The sequence below is a fragment of the Molothrus ater genome, chromosome 4, assembly GCF_012460135.2.
Source record: "Molothrus ater isolate BHLD 08-10-18 breed brown headed cowbird chromosome 4, BPBGC_Mater_1.1, whole genome shotgun sequence".
Classification (NCBI taxonomy): domain Eukaryota; kingdom Metazoa; phylum Chordata; class Aves; order Passeriformes; family Icteridae; genus Molothrus; species Molothrus ater.
Genome location: NC_050481.2, coordinates 15,735,813 through 15,754,583, shown reverse-complemented (window position 1 = coordinate 15,754,583; position 18,771 = coordinate 15,735,813). Strand labels below are relative to the sequence as shown.

Genomic DNA, 18,771 nt, shown 5'->3' with positions numbered 1-18,771 from the left:
TCACTTAAAAATCAGCAGCCTTATGTGACCAAGTGCCAAAAGTGTTAAAAACCAAATGTACTTCCACAGATGTTAAATACCAGTGCAATGCAATGTATCTACAATTGCTACAAAACAACACAGAAAAGATTTCATATGGATTTAGAATGGCCACTGCACTTGTTTCCAACTGAGTACAGATTCCTTCCCCAACAGTAAAGCTTGACATAACCCAGCTTACCATGGGTATCATGGATTCTTAAAACCACTTGAACACAATCTGTCATTTCAGAAGAGCAAGATAAGTAGTCAAGCTGTATTTCAGCTTATTCAACGACGCTGCCAGAAATAACAATTCCAAATTTTTGACACAAATGCTGGCCACTATCCTGCATGAGATCCATGTCCTGAAAAAAATCAATAAAAGCTAGAATACCTCTCTAAAGATCCAAAAATTATGCCTACTGATGGAAGGACAGAAATAAGAGAACAAGGCTGTGCTGACTGGTTTGTTCCTAGCTTACTAGATAATGTTTGGCACGGAGCAGTATTAGTCTAGATATAACGTTTGCAGAGTGACACGTATGAAAAGATAAATGTTACTGACCAAAGCACAAAATTACCAGAGAATTATCTGTGGTAGAATCCTTAATTAGGAAACAGTTGCTTGACAAGGCAAAGCTTGGATGGACAACTGCCATCTTAACTTCTGGGAGAAAACCAGGGAAATTCCATGCAAAACAATCCATAACTTAGCAAAAGTAACTAGATAAATCCAGGAGAGGTATACTGTTGTTTTTTTAAGCAGAAGACTATGAAGTGGACATCAAAAGTACATGATTTGCTTTAATTAAGTGAATAGGAATGCACAACTCTTTGACACTAGATAAGAAAATCCACAGAAGTGACAGACTTGGTGAAAGGCACAAGTTCAGCCAACTTCTGCTGAACAGGAATTCTGCACTTGATCCATCCTCTACAGGGAAAGGTAAAGTTCCATTAAGGTCCTTCTGAAATGACTGAATGCACATTTAAATAGAAACCCCAAACTAGTCATGCACTTCTCTACAAGGTTCTTTATCAAGAAACGCCCTGTTTAATGACCCTCCTAACTACTGTGGAATTCAGCCACAAATAAAACTTTTCAGTAAACAACAACTTCATCAAGTATATCAAACAAATTTCAACAGTTAAATCTTCCTCCTTCTTCAACAACCTTCCCATTTTCCTCTGTTTCACCTCCTTTCTCCTCTGCAGGATGATGCACAATTGTTTGATGAGTCTCCACTATTATTAGCCTTTCCTTGCTCACAAATAAGAAGAGTGACAAAAGTTTTCCTTGGCTCAGGTTAGCCTAGATTGACCATCAACTTTCCTGGTGCTATGAGGAAGAATGGGTTTGATCAGTACCAAACCCTTTAAAGGAAACCTTTGTACTTCAACAACGTCTCTTTCTAAATCTACCTAACTTTTTAAAAAGTTTAAATAACTAATGATTAGATTAGGAGACATTAGTAGAGGTGCTAAATATTCCTACTCACAGCAAGCAGACAGACCACACATTTTCCTCGCAATGCCCTTTATTTGAAACACACATTAAAAGAATTCTGTGCTCTGAACATGAGATTACTTGTGTTATACTTGAGTTCTCAGTACTTTAGAAGGTGCATTGGACCACCACATTCATTCCTACATAGCTGCAGGATGCCAGAGCATGCCTAAATCACCTATTTTCAACAGCTATCATGTTCTAGATGACCTACACTCAATGTATCTATATTAATGCATGTACTAAGTTGAATAATTTGGAAAGGTCTGGTTTTCTCCACGTCATTGTCATCTTCCCTGCATTATCAGTCACTAGAACAGGTTCCCCAGGAAAATGGTTATGACACCATGCCTGTTTCAGTTCAAGGAGCATCTGGACAACATTTAGTCGTATAGATTAGTTTTAGGTAGTCCTGCAAGAAGCAGCAAATTGGACTCTATGATCTTTCCATGTCCCTTCCAACTGGAAATATTCTGCAATTCTAATACTTACTTTGTAGTTACAAAGAAGGCTAAATCCATGCACACAGCCACTGAGCAGAAACAACCCTCTAGAGAAAAGGATACAACAAATTAGCATAAGCAATAATGGGAAAATACTACTGGTAATGTCTTTAGATCATGTCTGTTCAAGAAGAGGAGCAACTTTTTAAAGAGCCATTTTTAGGTAAAGGAATGAACTATTTCCATGCATGATCATTAGGGGAAGAAATCCTCCCCCAAAATAGCTGTATTATATCAAATCAATTATTGATTCCCACCTAGTCAAACACATTCTTTTAAGAGCACCTGGATTGTTTTTTCTCCCTCAGAGAGTACAAGAGCACTCAGACTCCTAGAAAAAGAAACAAAATTACAGACTACAGCACACTGTAACACAAGATTATCTTTATTTCAAAACTGTACAAAGTATAAACATAAAGATATAATTACACTGAAGTAAACCCTGCTCTTTAAGTATCTGAATACTTTAGCAATGATATGGTCATGAAAAAAATACCTTTATTGTTCCTCATGAGGAAATTTTATCTGATGGAGCGATACATCATGAAATCAATTGTTGTACATCTGGGGAATTTACCTATGGAGCTCTCCTCCACAGGGGTGTACACTTTGATTTGCCTCATGTGAGTGTCTCTTCCATTCTGGTGATTTGCCAGAACAGCAATCTGGATCATAAAGGTGCGAATGGGCTTCTTGTGGGTGTCTGTCAGAGGAACATGGATCCAGCCACTGGGTTCCACTAATTCCAGCTGCTGCCAAAAACAAGACAGAAGAGCAAAACATTCACAAACAGTTCACATACTTCATATAAATCACCACATATTAAATCCATTTAATAAAGCCATCTTGTTAATCACATTTTAATTACTTTTTCAAAATAATTTGAAATAACAGAGTTGAATACTCATAGCTGATTTACTGCTCATGTAAATGTATACAAATTAATTTGGTTGTCTGCAGTTGTGTTTGCTTTTGCCTATCAGAATCTATTCCTCATTTTGTGCCCTAATCCTAAAATAAAAATCAATATAAAAGAATACAGACTTCAGTATAAATTTAAGAAAGTAAAAGTGTAGCATTTGGACCTTCTTACTGAAGAACAATGCTCAAACATGACAAAATATGCATTTTAAATTGTTTTATCTAGGCACTCTGAAGTACAATTGAGTGACTTATGTAGGAAACTAAATGAACACAAAGTTCTGGATTTTCAGAAATTCCTTAGATTATTAGGGGGACTGGGGAAGAGGAAAAGGAAGGTGACAGAGGAAAAAATAGAGGATACCTCAAACTTCCTCTAATGTATCATGACCAATTAATAATTGCTGCACAGCCATTAAATCACATTCTAATAACATTTAACTTGCCTTTTATACAACATACCCAGTGTGACATGATGATTTTATCTTTTCCATTTTAATCCTACACAAACCAATGTCAAGGCAAGCAAAGAACAGCATTTTTTTAACTCTAAACCACATCACTGACAGAACAGATTGCTGAAATCAAACTGGATGCTATGCAGAGCATGGTAACAGCTTTTGTTTAAAACTAGCTGCCCAACTTCAAAGCACAGCTCAAAACACACATGGAAGAGCACACAAGTAAATAAAGTCCTGGGGGGGAAAGAAAACAAAACACAAAACAATTGTCCACTAGCAAGTGGATTCACACAGCTAAGCAAATAAGAGTGCTGTTCTTAGCAGCTGAGTTCCCCTAAGGAAGATGTATGTGCTTTGAGCTGCTCAAAATTCCCATCTTTCTCCCAAAAATACTGCATGGCACATGCTGTCAAATGCCTTGTTTATGCTGAAGCTTTCACAAGACCCATCTGAGAGCTACTGGTTCAGAGCAAGCACTCTGAGAAAACAACCCAAGAAACAAGTAAAAAAGTTTGATGACTATTTCAGTTTAAAGTAGCAGACAAAAAATCTTTTACACCTCCACCTTAAAAGAAAGAACAAGGAAAAAAAACCAACAAATAACCGCAACCCAAAACTCTCCACTGCTGCAGACTCTCCAATGAATTATTTCCAAAGCATTAAATTCACTAAACCTTAGCAGCAAATCATTTCACTCTGGGAGCTAGACATTTCCACAAACACAGTCACTTATTTGCTGTAGCACTGTCCCTTTCAAAAAACTTGATGTTTTTCCATAGGAAACTTCAGGTCATGGCTGACTTTACAAGGGGATAAAAAAAAAGATGTCTTGTTGAAGCAGCTTTACAAAGGGGAAATTTATCATGGTGAGGGGGCAGTAAACAGCTTAAACAAGGATGCTTTCCATCTTCATAGTAAACAGAGGAGGAGGATCCTCCTAATGCTTTATTCAACTACTACAAAGGTCAAGTAACTGTGATTTTGAAGAGAATTACATGGCTACTGCTAATTAAACTTGCATTTTAATATCCTCAGCATTTACAAATTTTGACTGCTAATTCAAAGTGGAAAATTTGAGTTCAAGAGCTAAGATACTGAGATTTTTATGCTTAGATCAGTATGAAACAGATTAGTTAACACTAAGTAACTTTAAAAAAAAAGTAGGAAGGCTAAAAGTATGGCATATTTCCCAATGCTTTGTTTCATCCCTGATCAAAGGAGGTGGTTCTATGTTCTATTTACAGCATGTTATTTTCCAGTCCTGCTACAAAGGCAACCATTTTGTCCCCAAGTCCTTCTACAGGGACGGGACAAGTCATTCCTTCACCTGTAAAACTGCCAAATGAGGCATTAGGCTAATCAGACTAAAAGATTCCCGGCTGACTTGCAGTTCTGCATTTCTGCAAATGGATACAAGTTCTCAAGCCAGCCACAACACAAAGTCTGAGCAGCCACCTAGGAACAGCCAGTTGAGTGCTTCTTGTAGAAACACCAAGACTGAGCACAGACAGCACACCTGTCTGTCATCAAGCACCACTGATCTATCTTAGCCACAAAGACTTTTTTTTATTTCCCCAAATCTCAGCTTCCCTCACTCCACATTTCTCAACTTCCCTAACAGATGAACACACAATCTTTACTTGTACAAATCCTGGACTCATCCTCAGAATAGGCCCCTTTCTCCATTCCAGTCAAACAGTTGCCTCTTGGACAAAACACACAATGCTTGTGATGAAGTTGAAGGCTAGAGTGTAATAAATGCAAATGTCAGGCTGCAATGTTTGAAAAAAGTGAGCTCTTGATTTCTGCCCTCTAACATTCCTGTACTGACATTTGAGACTAACCATTTTTTTTTCAAATTGATGCTCACATAGTTCATTAAAACCCTGATACCCACTCAGCTACTGAGGTTTAAATGCAACAAAACCAAACTGAACACTCAGTAGAAAAGGAAGTCTTGTTTTGCCAGTATGATACACACATTTTCTGTGACCAACGGAATGGTATAAACCAGACACACACTCTCTCCCAAATTCTTCTCCTCCACATCTGTCATGCTCTTTCAGATGAGTGAAACATTTTCTGTTTCCAGAGGGCCCAGGTCCGTCACCAGGGAGAAGGACCAGGACATGGGAAGAGGCAGGGGTGATACAAGACACAATGCTGCCCACTCCTAGCTCCATGTCAGCACTCAGACCCAGCCACCACAACTCAGAGCAGAAGTGGGATGAAATATGTGGCTCTACTCTGCCTGGAGCATTCCCAGTGTGAACAGAATCTAAAGGAAGCTTACTGTGAAGTTTTAAGAAATTCCTATTAAGCCCATGCAAATGGCAATCTTTCAAAGCCTTGTAAACTGGTCTGGAAATTTGGGTGGATTTTTCAGGGAGGCAAAAGGCACATCCTCAACACAAAGGCTGAACTATTGCCAAATTTCAAATCCTTGCTTTAGAGCTTGGGGGCACTGGAGCATCAAAGAAGGACACCAGAATATTCTCACACAAGCAAAACAGCATACTTTTCACTAGCCTTGTTTTTGGAACAGAACTGCCTTGGCTGAAACTTTCAAAAAATTCAACCCAAAGCAGATATCTCGCAAGGAAAAATCTGTCTGAACTGAACTTTGGCAAAAGTCAAAGTAACCAGGAGTTAAGCCTTAAAATGAAAAAGGTCACACAACCTTAAGTACAGGTGGCATTGGCAGCTCCACTCATAATAAAATACTATACTTGAAATCCATTTCAGTTGACTTTGCTCAAAGTCAAGCTTGTTCTTTAAAAGCACAGACCACTGTATATACATACAGACACACACATATATACAGATATATTTGTATTTCACCTCATAGCATCAGTCCACTATGAGCAAATACCAGATTAAGTTACCTCCTGTATTTTTAATCTTACGCAGATCATTAAGACTCAATCATAGTAAAAAACTGTCTTCCAAGAAATTGTTTTTAAATCAGCTTTATTACTTATCATCTGAGCAAAATTAAAAATTCAAAATTTCTTTCTGTTATGTGTTTTTCTAGAAAAGTCATTTTTTCAAAAAAAAAAAAAAAGAAAATGTATGAATGAATCGGTGCAAGCTAAGTATTGGTAACTCAGGACAGTTCCTGCAGCTCTAGACTAATCTTGCTGTACAATATACTAAAAGCCCAGGGTTTGTGGCTTTTTTATATTTGCTTCTAATACTATAAATTTTGTGACAATTGGAAAACAAGAAGACCATGAAAGTCAAAATAAAAGAACAAAGGGATAAAAATCGAAATGGAAAAATCACTCACTTGTCCTCGCTGCTGTTATATTCTAGCTCTTCTCCTGCTTTCTCTTCGTTGCTTTCTTATTTTTCCTGTCCTCTGCATGCTACAGCTTCACCTATGGACATATATTCCCAACTCCAGGAATCCACATTATTTGGAAAGCCAAAGGAAAATTAATGTTCCCATTGGAATTGTCCTCTCCAGCCACTTTAATAGCCCTTTTTCTTCATTTTATTGTACAGTCCAGAGGTTCTACAGAATTCCATACATATTTGGCAGGGCTACTATTGCAACTAATGGGTGTCCTACCATAGAAGATGCAAACCACACAACAAAATAAAAATTAAAAAAAGAAAATAAGACCAAGGCAACTTGAGGCTACACTTCAGAGAGATGACTGAACACAAGACCAGAGCTTTTAGAAGGAAGCTTCTTCTATAGTCACTAGCTTCCTTATAGGCTATGAAGTTATTTACCCAAAGAATAGTTTTCTATAGTATTCTATACTTTATACTAATACCTTTCCATAGTATTAATCCTACCTAAATTGAATATTGCCCTCTTTTCCATACTCAGTGATATTTTGTTTATATTCTGTGGTGTCTCCAAATGGCATATAACTCTAACTGCTATTCCTATTAGGGTTACAAATGCAACCCAAGTTTTTTGCTGTATTTACAATAGGCTAACATCCTTGAAATAAGACTTGATTTCTCCTGCACTTTAAGGGTATTTTTTGTGAAGATATAGAGAGAAAAAACTCACTGTAAGTAGTTTTACATTTAGTGTAATTACAAACCCATCCCAGATGTATGCTAGACAGGGCTCCCAGCTCAGGGGAATAGGAAGAAAAAGCAGCTCATTTTCTCCCTCTGGGAAGCGTGAGCAGAAGAGGACCTATGTACTGACAGCTGAGAATTCTTCCTGCCATCACAGCTTCAGCAGGAAACATTATTCTGAGATGTTTGTATCTCATCAAATCTCCATTTCATCAACTTTACTACTAGATTCAAATGGCTGTGAAATCAAACAGCATTTAATTTTACTCCTCCTACTTTTCTCATAAAACTGTTAAAGCTGCTTTTTGTTTTAGTGACTCAGCCAACTATGAAATTAAAAGTAGTGGCTAGACTCTTCACACATATAATTTTGTCTATGTGCATAGCTAGTTCTTACAATACAGTTATTATAAAAACCTAAGCTTTTCAAAGCAAGTGTTCTCAATAAATAATGTATTCTTCCAAGCAGCAGATTATAAAACTAAGTTTCAGGGAAAAGAAATGCTATGTTCAGAAATTAAATATTTATCAGTACATGAACTTTCCCATGTAGGAAAAGGCTTTTTCCTGTTTAGCCCTTGTTTTTTACAGCTATCCAAATATGTTTTCACAACAACTGGCAAGGAGAAAGAAGGCTGGCTTAACTTGCAAAATCCTGTTTCCATAACGGCCATGTCCTACCATTTAGTTACCAGGACTGAGAATCTGTGTGCTTCTGCATAATTCCAAGTATTGGAACTGTCAACACACGAAGTAGCAGAGCTTGGGCTTCAGCCATCACTTCACTTAGGAAGGAAGAGAACCAGTTAATAGCAGTGATGCACCAGTTCCAGCAGAAAAAATGAAGCAAGTCCAAAAGAAACTTGGTGAGTTCCAAGTGAGCCAAAGGAGGGACACCACATTAGCAACTTAACAGGGAACACAGCAACAGGCTCAAAGGACCCACTGTGAACAGCACACTTGTGTGCTCGGATGAAGCAACGACCACCTAAGGAGGTGCCTCTGTGGTCTTAATCAGCCACCTCCTTAAACGGCCAAGAAATCTCATTTCAGTCCATTAGGCAAGAGAAGTTTTCCATTCTTTTAAACTGCAGTTCCTGAAGAGTCTAAAGGAACACAGTCCATCCCCTCAGGAAGAGTCAGCTGTGGACTTGGGTAGACACGAGATCAGTTGCAGAATAAGCTATATTAGAGAGTGAAACCTGCAAACACTAAAAGTTCTTATCTTTTAGTATGCTATTTGTTCAAATAAAGTGAAAGAAATGACCTTTGGGAAGACTAGGAAAGTTGAAAAAAGGTCCAGACGATCCTTGCAAGAAGTTTTATAGAACCTCCTTCAGACTATTCTGCTCCAGATTCAAACACTAAAAATTAATCAATGCCCAGGTGTTAGAAAGTTTTATGCAATACAGACAACTAAACACTCCAACCAAGCTATAAAGAATATGTAGGAAAGCAAGAAAAGCAAATCTCTGGTGGGTCAAGGATTAGTATTCACAATGCTCAAATACAGATTGTTATAGTGCCTTTCTAAATTTCCTGTTTGGATTACTTGAGCAGCACAAATATGTTGGACAACATCAGTGGGTTGTGTCCCATTGCTGCTTTCTGAAGGGAGCAGATGATGTCAATTGAGCCATGTATGATGCAACCTAAACTTCATTTGGCAGAATGACTCACCAGCAAATTCATGAAATAGCCTCAGTGATTGGTCCATTTTGATATTCTTTAGAATTGGGTGCCCTGAATATCATTTCCCCATACAGTTAAAAAGGAACCCTTTTATTTGGTTCTGCTGAGAAACCAATGCAATATCTTCTAAGACACATACAGTTGATGCAGGCAAAATTTCAATATTACACCAGGAATAAAGTTAGGAAGAGCTGAAATTTAATCCATGGAACAGTTAACAGGGAAAGTCAGCTTTATGAATGTCCTTATAGTCTGTCTTTGCATTCTGCTGAAGCCAGATGAAGAACACATAAGAAGACAACAGTTAAGTCTTAGACACAATGGGGAGCCTCTGGTGAGGAAGCATGCACATAAGCCTCCTGTCCAATGGAGGAAAAGAGTACAGTGGCACTCACTGTGGAATACCAAGAGCTTTAGGACATGGATTCACAGAAAAACAGCTCTTTCAAAAGCTCCAAGTGACAAAGAATCCCAAATAATGATGCCTGCAAAAGGGTGAAGGCTGTGCTGAAGTGCCCACATACAAAGCTCCTGACAGATGAAGTCATGGATGGTCGGGACACGTGTGGAGGGGCCCCTGTCCGTGGTACTTAAACAACCACCACCCTGCCCATCAGTCCCACCTCTGCATCTGCTCACAGCACTTGCATAGTCAGGTACATCCAGCCTGACAGACAAATAAATAACCTGCCAAATGCTCAACCTCTGTGAAATTGTCAGCCACAACTGTCTGACTCAATTGCAATTTCAGAAAATATTGCCTGCTTAACTCTGGGTGGCAGGAAAAAAAAGCAAAAGGAAAGGGAGAAAAACTGACAACAGTCTTTGAATACTTCATTCTCTAGAACGTGGCTGAAAACAGTTCTTCATTCTAGAAAATTTACCTGCAAAAACCATCAGGAATTTGTCACAAACTGTTTACTAGGAAAGTCCCTCTGGAAGAAAGAAACACTGTTCTCCCATTTGCTGTGCCATATGCACTTTTTTTTTAATATGTTCCACTGTGAAGAACGAGAGACAGGCAGCTCAACATTCATTACAAAAATACATACTTCAAGAGGTATATTCTGCTTCAGAGAAGGACAAAAATGTTGAACAGTCTTGGACAGTCTTTTCAGTCTTACCTTTTTGAAGTCCTATTGTTAAGTGAGGTCATTTGAACTTTCACATAACACTTTATGCTGGACACATCCAAAATTAAAACTCGTTAGAGAAGGATTGCTATGCTGTGTATGCTTTAAGTGGAAACCATCCACTGAAACTTCAGAAAAAAAATCAAAAACCTTCTCCCTGTCCCTCTGAAAAGCAGAATTATCCAACCAGCAAATACAGAATGACAATGCAGTCTAGAATGGAGTTTCATATGTGCAAGTATGGGATTAAGGCCTAAAACTCCAACACAAACCTTCTACCCACAGCAGGAAGCTATTTAAGTTTAGTTTGGTATCAGCTAAAAGCGATTCCATCTTAACAGGAATCTGTTGCTCCAGAAGGAATACTGTCTCCAATTGAAACCAGCCATAACTGTAAAATTTTGGATCTCTGATTTAAGAAAAACTTGAAGAAAACTTAAAAACTTAAAGAAAAACTTTCATAACTCACTTAAGAAGCAGTCAAGAGTAGAGGAAGGGAAGGCAAATACACTCTAAGTGCAGTAATACTCTCCTGCAGGGCCTAATCTCACTGCACAGCTGTCACAAGCCACAGGAATGCCATACCTTTGCAAGGCCACTGCAACGCTGAGAAGATTCCTGGTATCAGGGGAATTCCTTCACACCTACAGGAACATGACTCCAGTGTGAACCTGTTACTTCCCCTGAGCTTGGCAGACAGTACACTGAAGATGAAAAACCTACAAAAAAATTCTTGGCTGACAGTATCAAAAAACAGGTAATGCAGCCCAAAACAAGCTTTCTGCCTCAGTTTGCCTATTTCTGGTAGCTAAGATGGATAAAATTTTAGTTGCAGACATACTGGAACAGACTACATTTGGACAGTCTGGCCTTAAAAATGAATGGCAGAAAATCCATGGTTTGCTGCAAGCCTTTTTGAAATTCCAGCACTTTGAAAGAAGAATTGGGGACTTTTAAAATATTTTTTTTTAAATCAGGGTACTTTACAACTCAAATTATCAGTAGCTTCGAGTATTATAGATGCAGATGTGAGAAAAGAAACAGTACATTTAAAAAATCAAAAGCCAACCAAAAAGTTACTATAAAATAAATAGCCAATGCTGCACATTGCACATTTAGAAAGATCTGCAAATCTCCTTTAGTGAAAACAAATGTTTTCTATCTTTAGGGAAGCACTTCAAATTGAAGGTTATCTCACTGCAATATTGTCACAGGCATGTTTTATGAAAAATCTTTTTGCTAGGATTTTTTCTCTCGAGAAGCCGAGAGGCCTCAGGAACAAAATGTAAACAATGATTATCTGCTGCTGTGGAATGCAACAGGTGCATCTTTGGTCTCATGTGGTTGTTTCTAATTACTGTCCAATCACAGTCCAGCTGTCCAGACTGTCTCGTTCAGTCACAAGCTTTTGTTATCATTCCTTTTCTATTCTTAGCTAGCCTTCTGATTAAATCCTTTCTTCTATTCTTTTAGTATAGTCTTAATGTAATATATATAATATAATAATAAATCAAGCCCTCTGAAATATGGAGTCAACATTCTCATCTCTTCCCTCATCCTAAGATCCCTGCGAACACAACCACACGATATTTCTTTGTTTTATGGACAAGGAAGTAACTAAGGAGAAGTCCCCATGTGTACAAGGTAACTGTGTAGGGATCCTTCTAAGTAGGAATCTGGCAGATGATGACCAATCTGCTTTTGAAAACCCTCAGTAACTTTTACCTAATCCGAAGCTTGGGAAAAAACCCAACTATCAAACATAACAAAAGCCACTACAACTTCCCATGTTCACTCAAACAAATAGTACCATCTGCATTCAAAAGTTTTTAGTAATAACACAAAACAGTGACAAAAGTATCAAAAAAACCCCATCTGGTTAAGTATGTAGACTAAGGGTTTTATAGCAACAGAAATAGGGCACAGAGTTCTTAAAAATTACTTAAGACAATACATTACTAGCACTTTTATTTAAGTTTGTATCTTAGTCATAAATTCTCACCCCCAAGCACTGAAAAGCCCTAAGATTGCCCTGTACTGAGATAGCAAAATCTTTGTCCCTCCCTTCAGAGCACCCACCCAAAGTAAAGACATCATCTCCTACAACTTCCAGGTGAGTCAGGCTGCTCTACTGAGGAGAGGCAGGGGAAACCAGCAATGAAAGAGGAGACAGCTACACAAAGAGAACAGAATCAGATTGAACTGGGGTAGTGGAACATTCTACCGCAAAGTCTGAACATATATTTAAAAAAACATTCTGAAGCTCAGGTGAATTTGCATTACAAATGGAACTGCTGACTGAAGAATAGGACAAAGCAGCTGCCTTCTATGAAAGGCAACAGAACAGGCTCAACTTGATGATTCTGGGGTCTTTTCCAACTTAAATGATTCTATGTTTAACACCACAGAATCTTCCAAGAAAGGGAGTATAGACAGAATTTTATAGGAGCAAGAAACAAATGCTTTGAACAATGGCCTTATACAAGAGGACCTTAAGGCAAATAGAATGAACACATTAAAACCTAGAAGATAGCAAAGCATAAAGGGAGAAGTCCTATGAATTTTTTTCAGATTAGAACAGCAGGTGTTGTAGTTCGCGTTTTGGTTTGTTCCGTTCTCCCCTTCCTCTGTTAATGAGTTGGTCTGGCTCAAACCCCCAGTTTATGCCAATCACTGTTCCCCCTCCCTGCTTTCCCATATTTGTCTCTGTAACCCCTCCCCAGGTCTTCTGTCAGTCACTGGCACCCCACCTTAAGTTCTAGAACCTTCTAGCTTGGGTGTCGAGTGATTGGCTGGAAGGCTTGGGCCCCACCCTCAACTTGTTCCTATTGGTTTGTTCTACCCATCAGTTTTTAATGTATCAATTTTCCCTCTCCCGGATTGGTCCTCTATGTACCCTCCCCTTCCCTTTATAACCCGGTCCCCTGAGGGGCTCGGGGCTCTCTCCTCTGCTCTCCCCTCTGGGCTCTCTCCTCTGCTCGTCCTTCCGGGCGACTCTCCCGTCCTTCCTTCCCCTTTAATAAATCCTGGTTACCCCACCCTAGCGGAAGAGAGAGTCGTCTCTTGCCTCAACCCTGCGGTGTGGCTGCGCTTCTCTATCCGTGGCTTCCCTCCACCCGACCCACGGCCGGCACACGCCTCCGGCTCCGTGTCGGAGGAGTGCCGTCTCAGCTGAGGCTGTGGCTGGTCCCTTCTCTTATCCTCAGCCGGGCTTTCTCCTGGGACAGTCACAGCGGCAAGCAGGGTACAAGTAGGAACAAAATAAATGTATTCTATGGGTGCACTGCACAAATTGTTTGAAAATGGAAGTAAAGGCTGGAAAACATTTCTGGGAAATAACTAATTTTACAAAGGGGCAGAAGTTTGCAAATTCAATGAAAACTGTATTGCAGATGTCTGCAGTTCCCATTTCTCCTACCTACATAATGGAATGATACTATGTTTGTGTGAAAGTGCAAAAAAAAAAAAAAAAAAAACCCAGGTCATAATTTACCTTGAAAATTGTTTAGCCATATCCAGGAAATATGTCTAGACATAGCTACAGTTAAATTATACAAAGAAAGTATTTGAAAAAAAAAATTGTGCAAGGAATATTAAAGATGTAAGTGCCTGAAAAGAGGCCACACTGAGTTAATTCTCTATCAAACCATCTCAAATAACTTAGCGGCAATAACCTAGTGACCACATTTCATGCACTTTGCCTCACAGAGAATGCAGAAAATTAATATGGGAAATGAACAAATGTAAAAAAATGGGAATATCATGATATTTACAGAAAGTCCACAGTAGCAGCAGCCAGCTGCTAGCCCTCAAGCACCCTTTATAGGTGAGGGGAAGAAAGTACATCAAAACCAAAAAAAAAACCCTCATTCCACTCATTGAGAAGGGCTATTACTACACACTGAAGAGAACTAGATTTCTTATCTTCTACTAGAAGACAGGCCCATAAAACTGCATGGCTCTAACTTTTTACCTGTTACACAAGACTGTAGTTCCTGAGCTACTTCATTTGTCAAGAAAAGACTGGAACATATTATATACCTGAGTGCTACCAAATAAAAAAAAAAAACCCTACTCATTCTTTACTGGCAGGAGGACAAGTTGTTGATTTAAGACACAAAAAGCACTGGGGTTAAGAGAAAGCATTTCTCCTGGTTTCAAAGGAGTGGCTTGTTTCTGAGAATTACAGAGGGTTACCTCTCCCAAAAATCAAGGAATTTAAAGATCCTAAACCTTTGTAAATAATCCCCAAATCCTGCAGAAGTACAGTATGCAAACATTTCTGTGTCTGAATAAAGAGTCCATGGATGCTCAGTAAAGGCAAGTGGGGCAAAACCTGATGAACTTCAAGATTACTCAAGTGTGTTGTAGCACACAATAAGCAAATGCAGAGTAGCATTTCACAGGACCCAGAGAGTATTGCTCAGCTCAAGGAATATTTACTCATTGGAAACAAATCAAAAAGACTGTTGTGAAAACTATTTTGTGCAAATTTAAAACGCAATGCAGAGTCTCATCTCAGAAAGATCCTAAATTCATAAACATGTCTCACTGGAGATATATTTTCATACAAATGAACTTTAAAAGAGAAGAAATATATCTGTCAGAGGTTCAGCTGGATAGTTTTATGTGAGCCAGAATACACTTCCATAAATTTGCAAAGCTGGAATCAGAACTGCTGCCCAATGGAAGCATTTAATTTTACATCTAAACAGAATTTCTTTAATGTACTGGAACAAATGCCATAGAGCTTTTATTTTTGCTTGTGTTTTCTTACAAATCAATAAGAAGGCGTGTCCAAAAAAACCCCAGGAGGCTTTTATCTGTTTTTTATGTGGAGGTCAGACTTGAGACTCTGCTTCTTTCAATTTATGTGAATTTTATTTCTTGACTTCTTTCTGGGAGCCAAAGGTCCCTCAAGTCACCATTCACTCAAAAAATATACAATTTAAAAAGGTATTCAGTGGTGCTATGCACTGTTCCTTGCTGCAACAGCATTTCTGCTACAAACAGCATCTGGAACAGCCTCAGTGCTACATCCTACAGATCAAGAACATGAGCTCTGCACCATGACCTGTGTAAGAATCAAAATAAAATTACATCCTAAGTAGGCTTCTAAAAAATGAGGGGGCAGTGGAAAACAAAGCATGAGAAGGAGTTAATTAAAAACTTGTTTACCAGCAGGCCTCCTATGTCCTCTAGAGCTACTGTGGGGTGTCATCTTACTGCTTAGCAAAGTGCAGTCAACAACAAGCAGATGGAACTGGATTGCACATCTATGTGACTTACTGTACATCTACTGTGGCTACATATGCTCCTCTGCTTCATTTATTTCTGCTATGCAAGTAAATCTTTTAACTCCTCATGACAGTATAAAGAAATAGAAGAAAGCCCAGTAATTCCACAATAGAAGTTCCTACCCCACCAGTGCCAGACTTACCAAGAGCTGATTTATGAAAACCTCTTTTACAAATGATGACCATCATAATCACAACAGAGACCTGGTCAAGGAGAGGGAAGCCTACTTCGAATTTTCACTACATCATTTCTTCTGATACTGAATTGCAACTCTTTTTGAAACAATGAAAAAATAAAACATGATTTGATTTTTACCTTACCAAGGTAAAAATAATGTGCAGCAATACCATCTTGCTAAGTAACAGATTAATCTCAACTAAGAAAAACAAATTACAGTTTTCTGCATTGGCTAGTAGAAATAATCCAAAATATCCTTCATACTCACAGTTGAATTTGACCTCTGACAAATACAGAGTGGGGAAAATAATAATTTAAAAAGACATATTAGGGGCTACGCCACATGATTCACTCAAAAACTGTGACTGAAAACAGTATTCATAAAAAGCTTCAATAAAAACTGTATTTGATAATATTCCTTTGACATGAGACATAAAACACTCCAGAATTCATTCTGAAATAAAAAAGGACTGTTAGATAAACCTACTTTAGGAATTGGATGAAGGCAGATAGAGAGCACAGGCCCTCAAGCCAGACACATATGATACATTACTATTCTCACTCCACCCTCTCCTGCGTGTTTGCATGGAAAATGGAAAAAGCCTGGGAAAGGTTTTTCCGATTCAAACACATGATCTTGGTTATCTTATGACAGATTAAGACAGAGAACAGCCCTCAGAAAGAAATAAATTTATACTTCATATCTCTAGAAACATTTCCATGCACTACTTGAGATAAGGAACAGGATAACAGCACATTCAATCCCTTCCCACCCAATAAAACTCAGCAAAGAATTGAATGTAGACCCTGTGTAGCAGTGTTCTCATCAAAGCTACACACAGACATGTGATCCCTGAGCAAAATAACATTTCAGTAATCACAGGAGCAGCTCTGAAGCAGCAGAGTCTTACAGACCAGAACCCCGGATTTGTTCTAGATCTCTCCCACCTGCCAGGTAGCATTTTCTCCTGAACACTGAGGATTGCTTTAATTTACCACATCAACAGAATTCCTTTCAGCACTACTTTCCTAGTGACACTGTGAATAATCTCAGCTTTCCATTAGAATGTTAGGCTTCAGAATGAAAAAAACAAAAAAGGAAAAACAAAAAAACCAAAAGGCTGATGGTAATTATGAAAAGCTCCCATATACCTACACAGAATACACTTGTTCCTTTATTTCTACCTGAATTTATGGAAATTTTTGGTTGTTTCTTTTTAGTGCTGACCTGACAAAGCATCCCGTGCATTTAATGGATTGGGTTTGGATTTTTTTTTAATCCTAATTAATAGCAATACCTAATAACTTTGCCACAAGGCAGTATGTACTATAAATAGCCAAGTGTGACTGCATTTGTACAGATGCAAATAAAGGTATTACAACATGGAAGTCACACATACAGAGAATAATAAGTGGTGGGCAAATTGGCTCCTATATTCTTCTAAATTGGGGCCACTTCCTCCCCCCACCCTGCTGCCAAACTGCTGGTTTGGCAAAGGGTGGTGAACACAGTCACAGGAGGTTTCCAGCTGCTGGTGCCTACAAGTTGTTCAAGTGAAACAGAAAATGAGGTGTGCTGTGCCAGCTGACCAACACCAGCTGAGATGACAGCATAAAACTTTCTTAGGTATCCAAGAAAATTCCCATTCCTTTCATATCTTTTCTTCTGCTTAAACCAAATTAAATGTTGACTGCTGGCTTTACTCTTTGGAGGATTTTAATACTATGTTAGTAGGAGCACCCAGAGGGATCAGAATCAGTCTTGGATTTGACCTTACTGGATGTATTTAGCACTTCTTAATTTCTGAAAATATCTAGTGCTCCCTCCAAGGATTACTCTCCACAGTTAAGTCTATGAAGGCAATCAGGTAAATCAAAGATGATTGTTTATAATTCACTGACTTTATCCTCCCAATCCTATTTCACAGTGTAGAAAAAATTGCTTAAAGGCAAGAAGTTTCCCAATGGTGAGCAACCTCTCAGAGAGAGGAAAGCAGGAGTGAGTGAGTAGCATCTTACTGTCAGCTTTGACACAAATTTAAGGATATTTTTTACATCCTTTAAGCAAAAGATGGTGGTGTGACTCCCACAATGTTTTCACATTTGGAATCCAAAACCAGAGGAGATAATTTTGGATTACTCAGGCCTTGGGAACTGATAGAATGGGAAAGAGCATGACTATAGAATGTGGTAGGGTAGAAGAAGAAGAAAAATGAGACTGAGAAACAGCTCTTTATTTAACAATTCCAACGCAGGGCCCTTTACTACAGAAGAATATAATTTCCCTTCCAAATACAGGTCTTCTGCACTTTTCCAAGATCTCCTTCCTAACATGCTGCCTTCCTGATTTCAAACAAGCATCCCTTGTTTCACACAGTTTCTTCAATGGTCCCCACCTCCTTGCTCTGCTAAGTAACTGCAAGGTCAGATGTCTAGAGTCCACTTCCCCAAAAGCAAATAAATGATACAGCCAGCCAAAGATTTTCATTTTCCCTAGTTCAAACCTTGAAACCTTATGAAGGAACTCCTTGAAGGAACTCCTTCAAACACCCAAGTAAAAAGCTGCATTAAACAGCTAGCAGGATCTCCATCCTTCTATCCAGGTGCAGAGAATCAAACACAAGAGATAAAGTAGATGTTGCTACATGCTCCAGTTTGCAAGTGCACGGTGTCACATGTTTGTAAACCACAGTTCAAATTAGTTTTGATCAGCTGAGGGGGTTCACCTGACTGAGCACCATAAAGATGTTCTAGATGAGCATCACACTGACACCCACCATAAGCTGTAATGCTGGAGCACTTGTATGTTTGAAAATGCCAACTAGACACCACACTTGCTTTAAAAAAGGAGTGGGGAGGAAGGGAAGGGGTTAAATATTGAATACCAATTGATCTCAAGTATGTGAGTGTCTTCTGTCATGCTGTCACCTCCCCCTCCATCCACCTACCTTATTCCTCACTCCCATGTTCAGTCTCAGAGAGAATGCTTAAAGGAAGAGAAGAGCACCCAGATC

The 18,771-nt window shown here is 38.8% G+C and overlaps 1 protein-coding gene across 3 annotated transcripts in view; it reads right to left on the bottom strand.

Moving 5' to 3' along the window:
- Positions 1 to 2,395: 2,395 nt before the first annotated feature.
- Positions 2,396 to 18,771, bottom strand: part of ANAPC10 (anaphase promoting complex subunit 10) — a 32,880-nt gene continuing 16,504 nt past the window's right edge. For 2 of the 3 annotated variants that reach the window (XM_036382727.2, XM_036382728.2), the window contains exon 5: positions 2,396 to 2,783. In XM_036382727.2, the coding sequence (XP_036238620.1) occupies positions 2,553 to 2,783 (231 nt within the window). In that variant the 3' untranslated portion in view covers positions 2,396 to 2,552. The remainder of the gene's footprint in view (positions 2,784 to 18,771) is intronic. The other variant, XM_036382732.2, reaches the window with a different exon arrangement.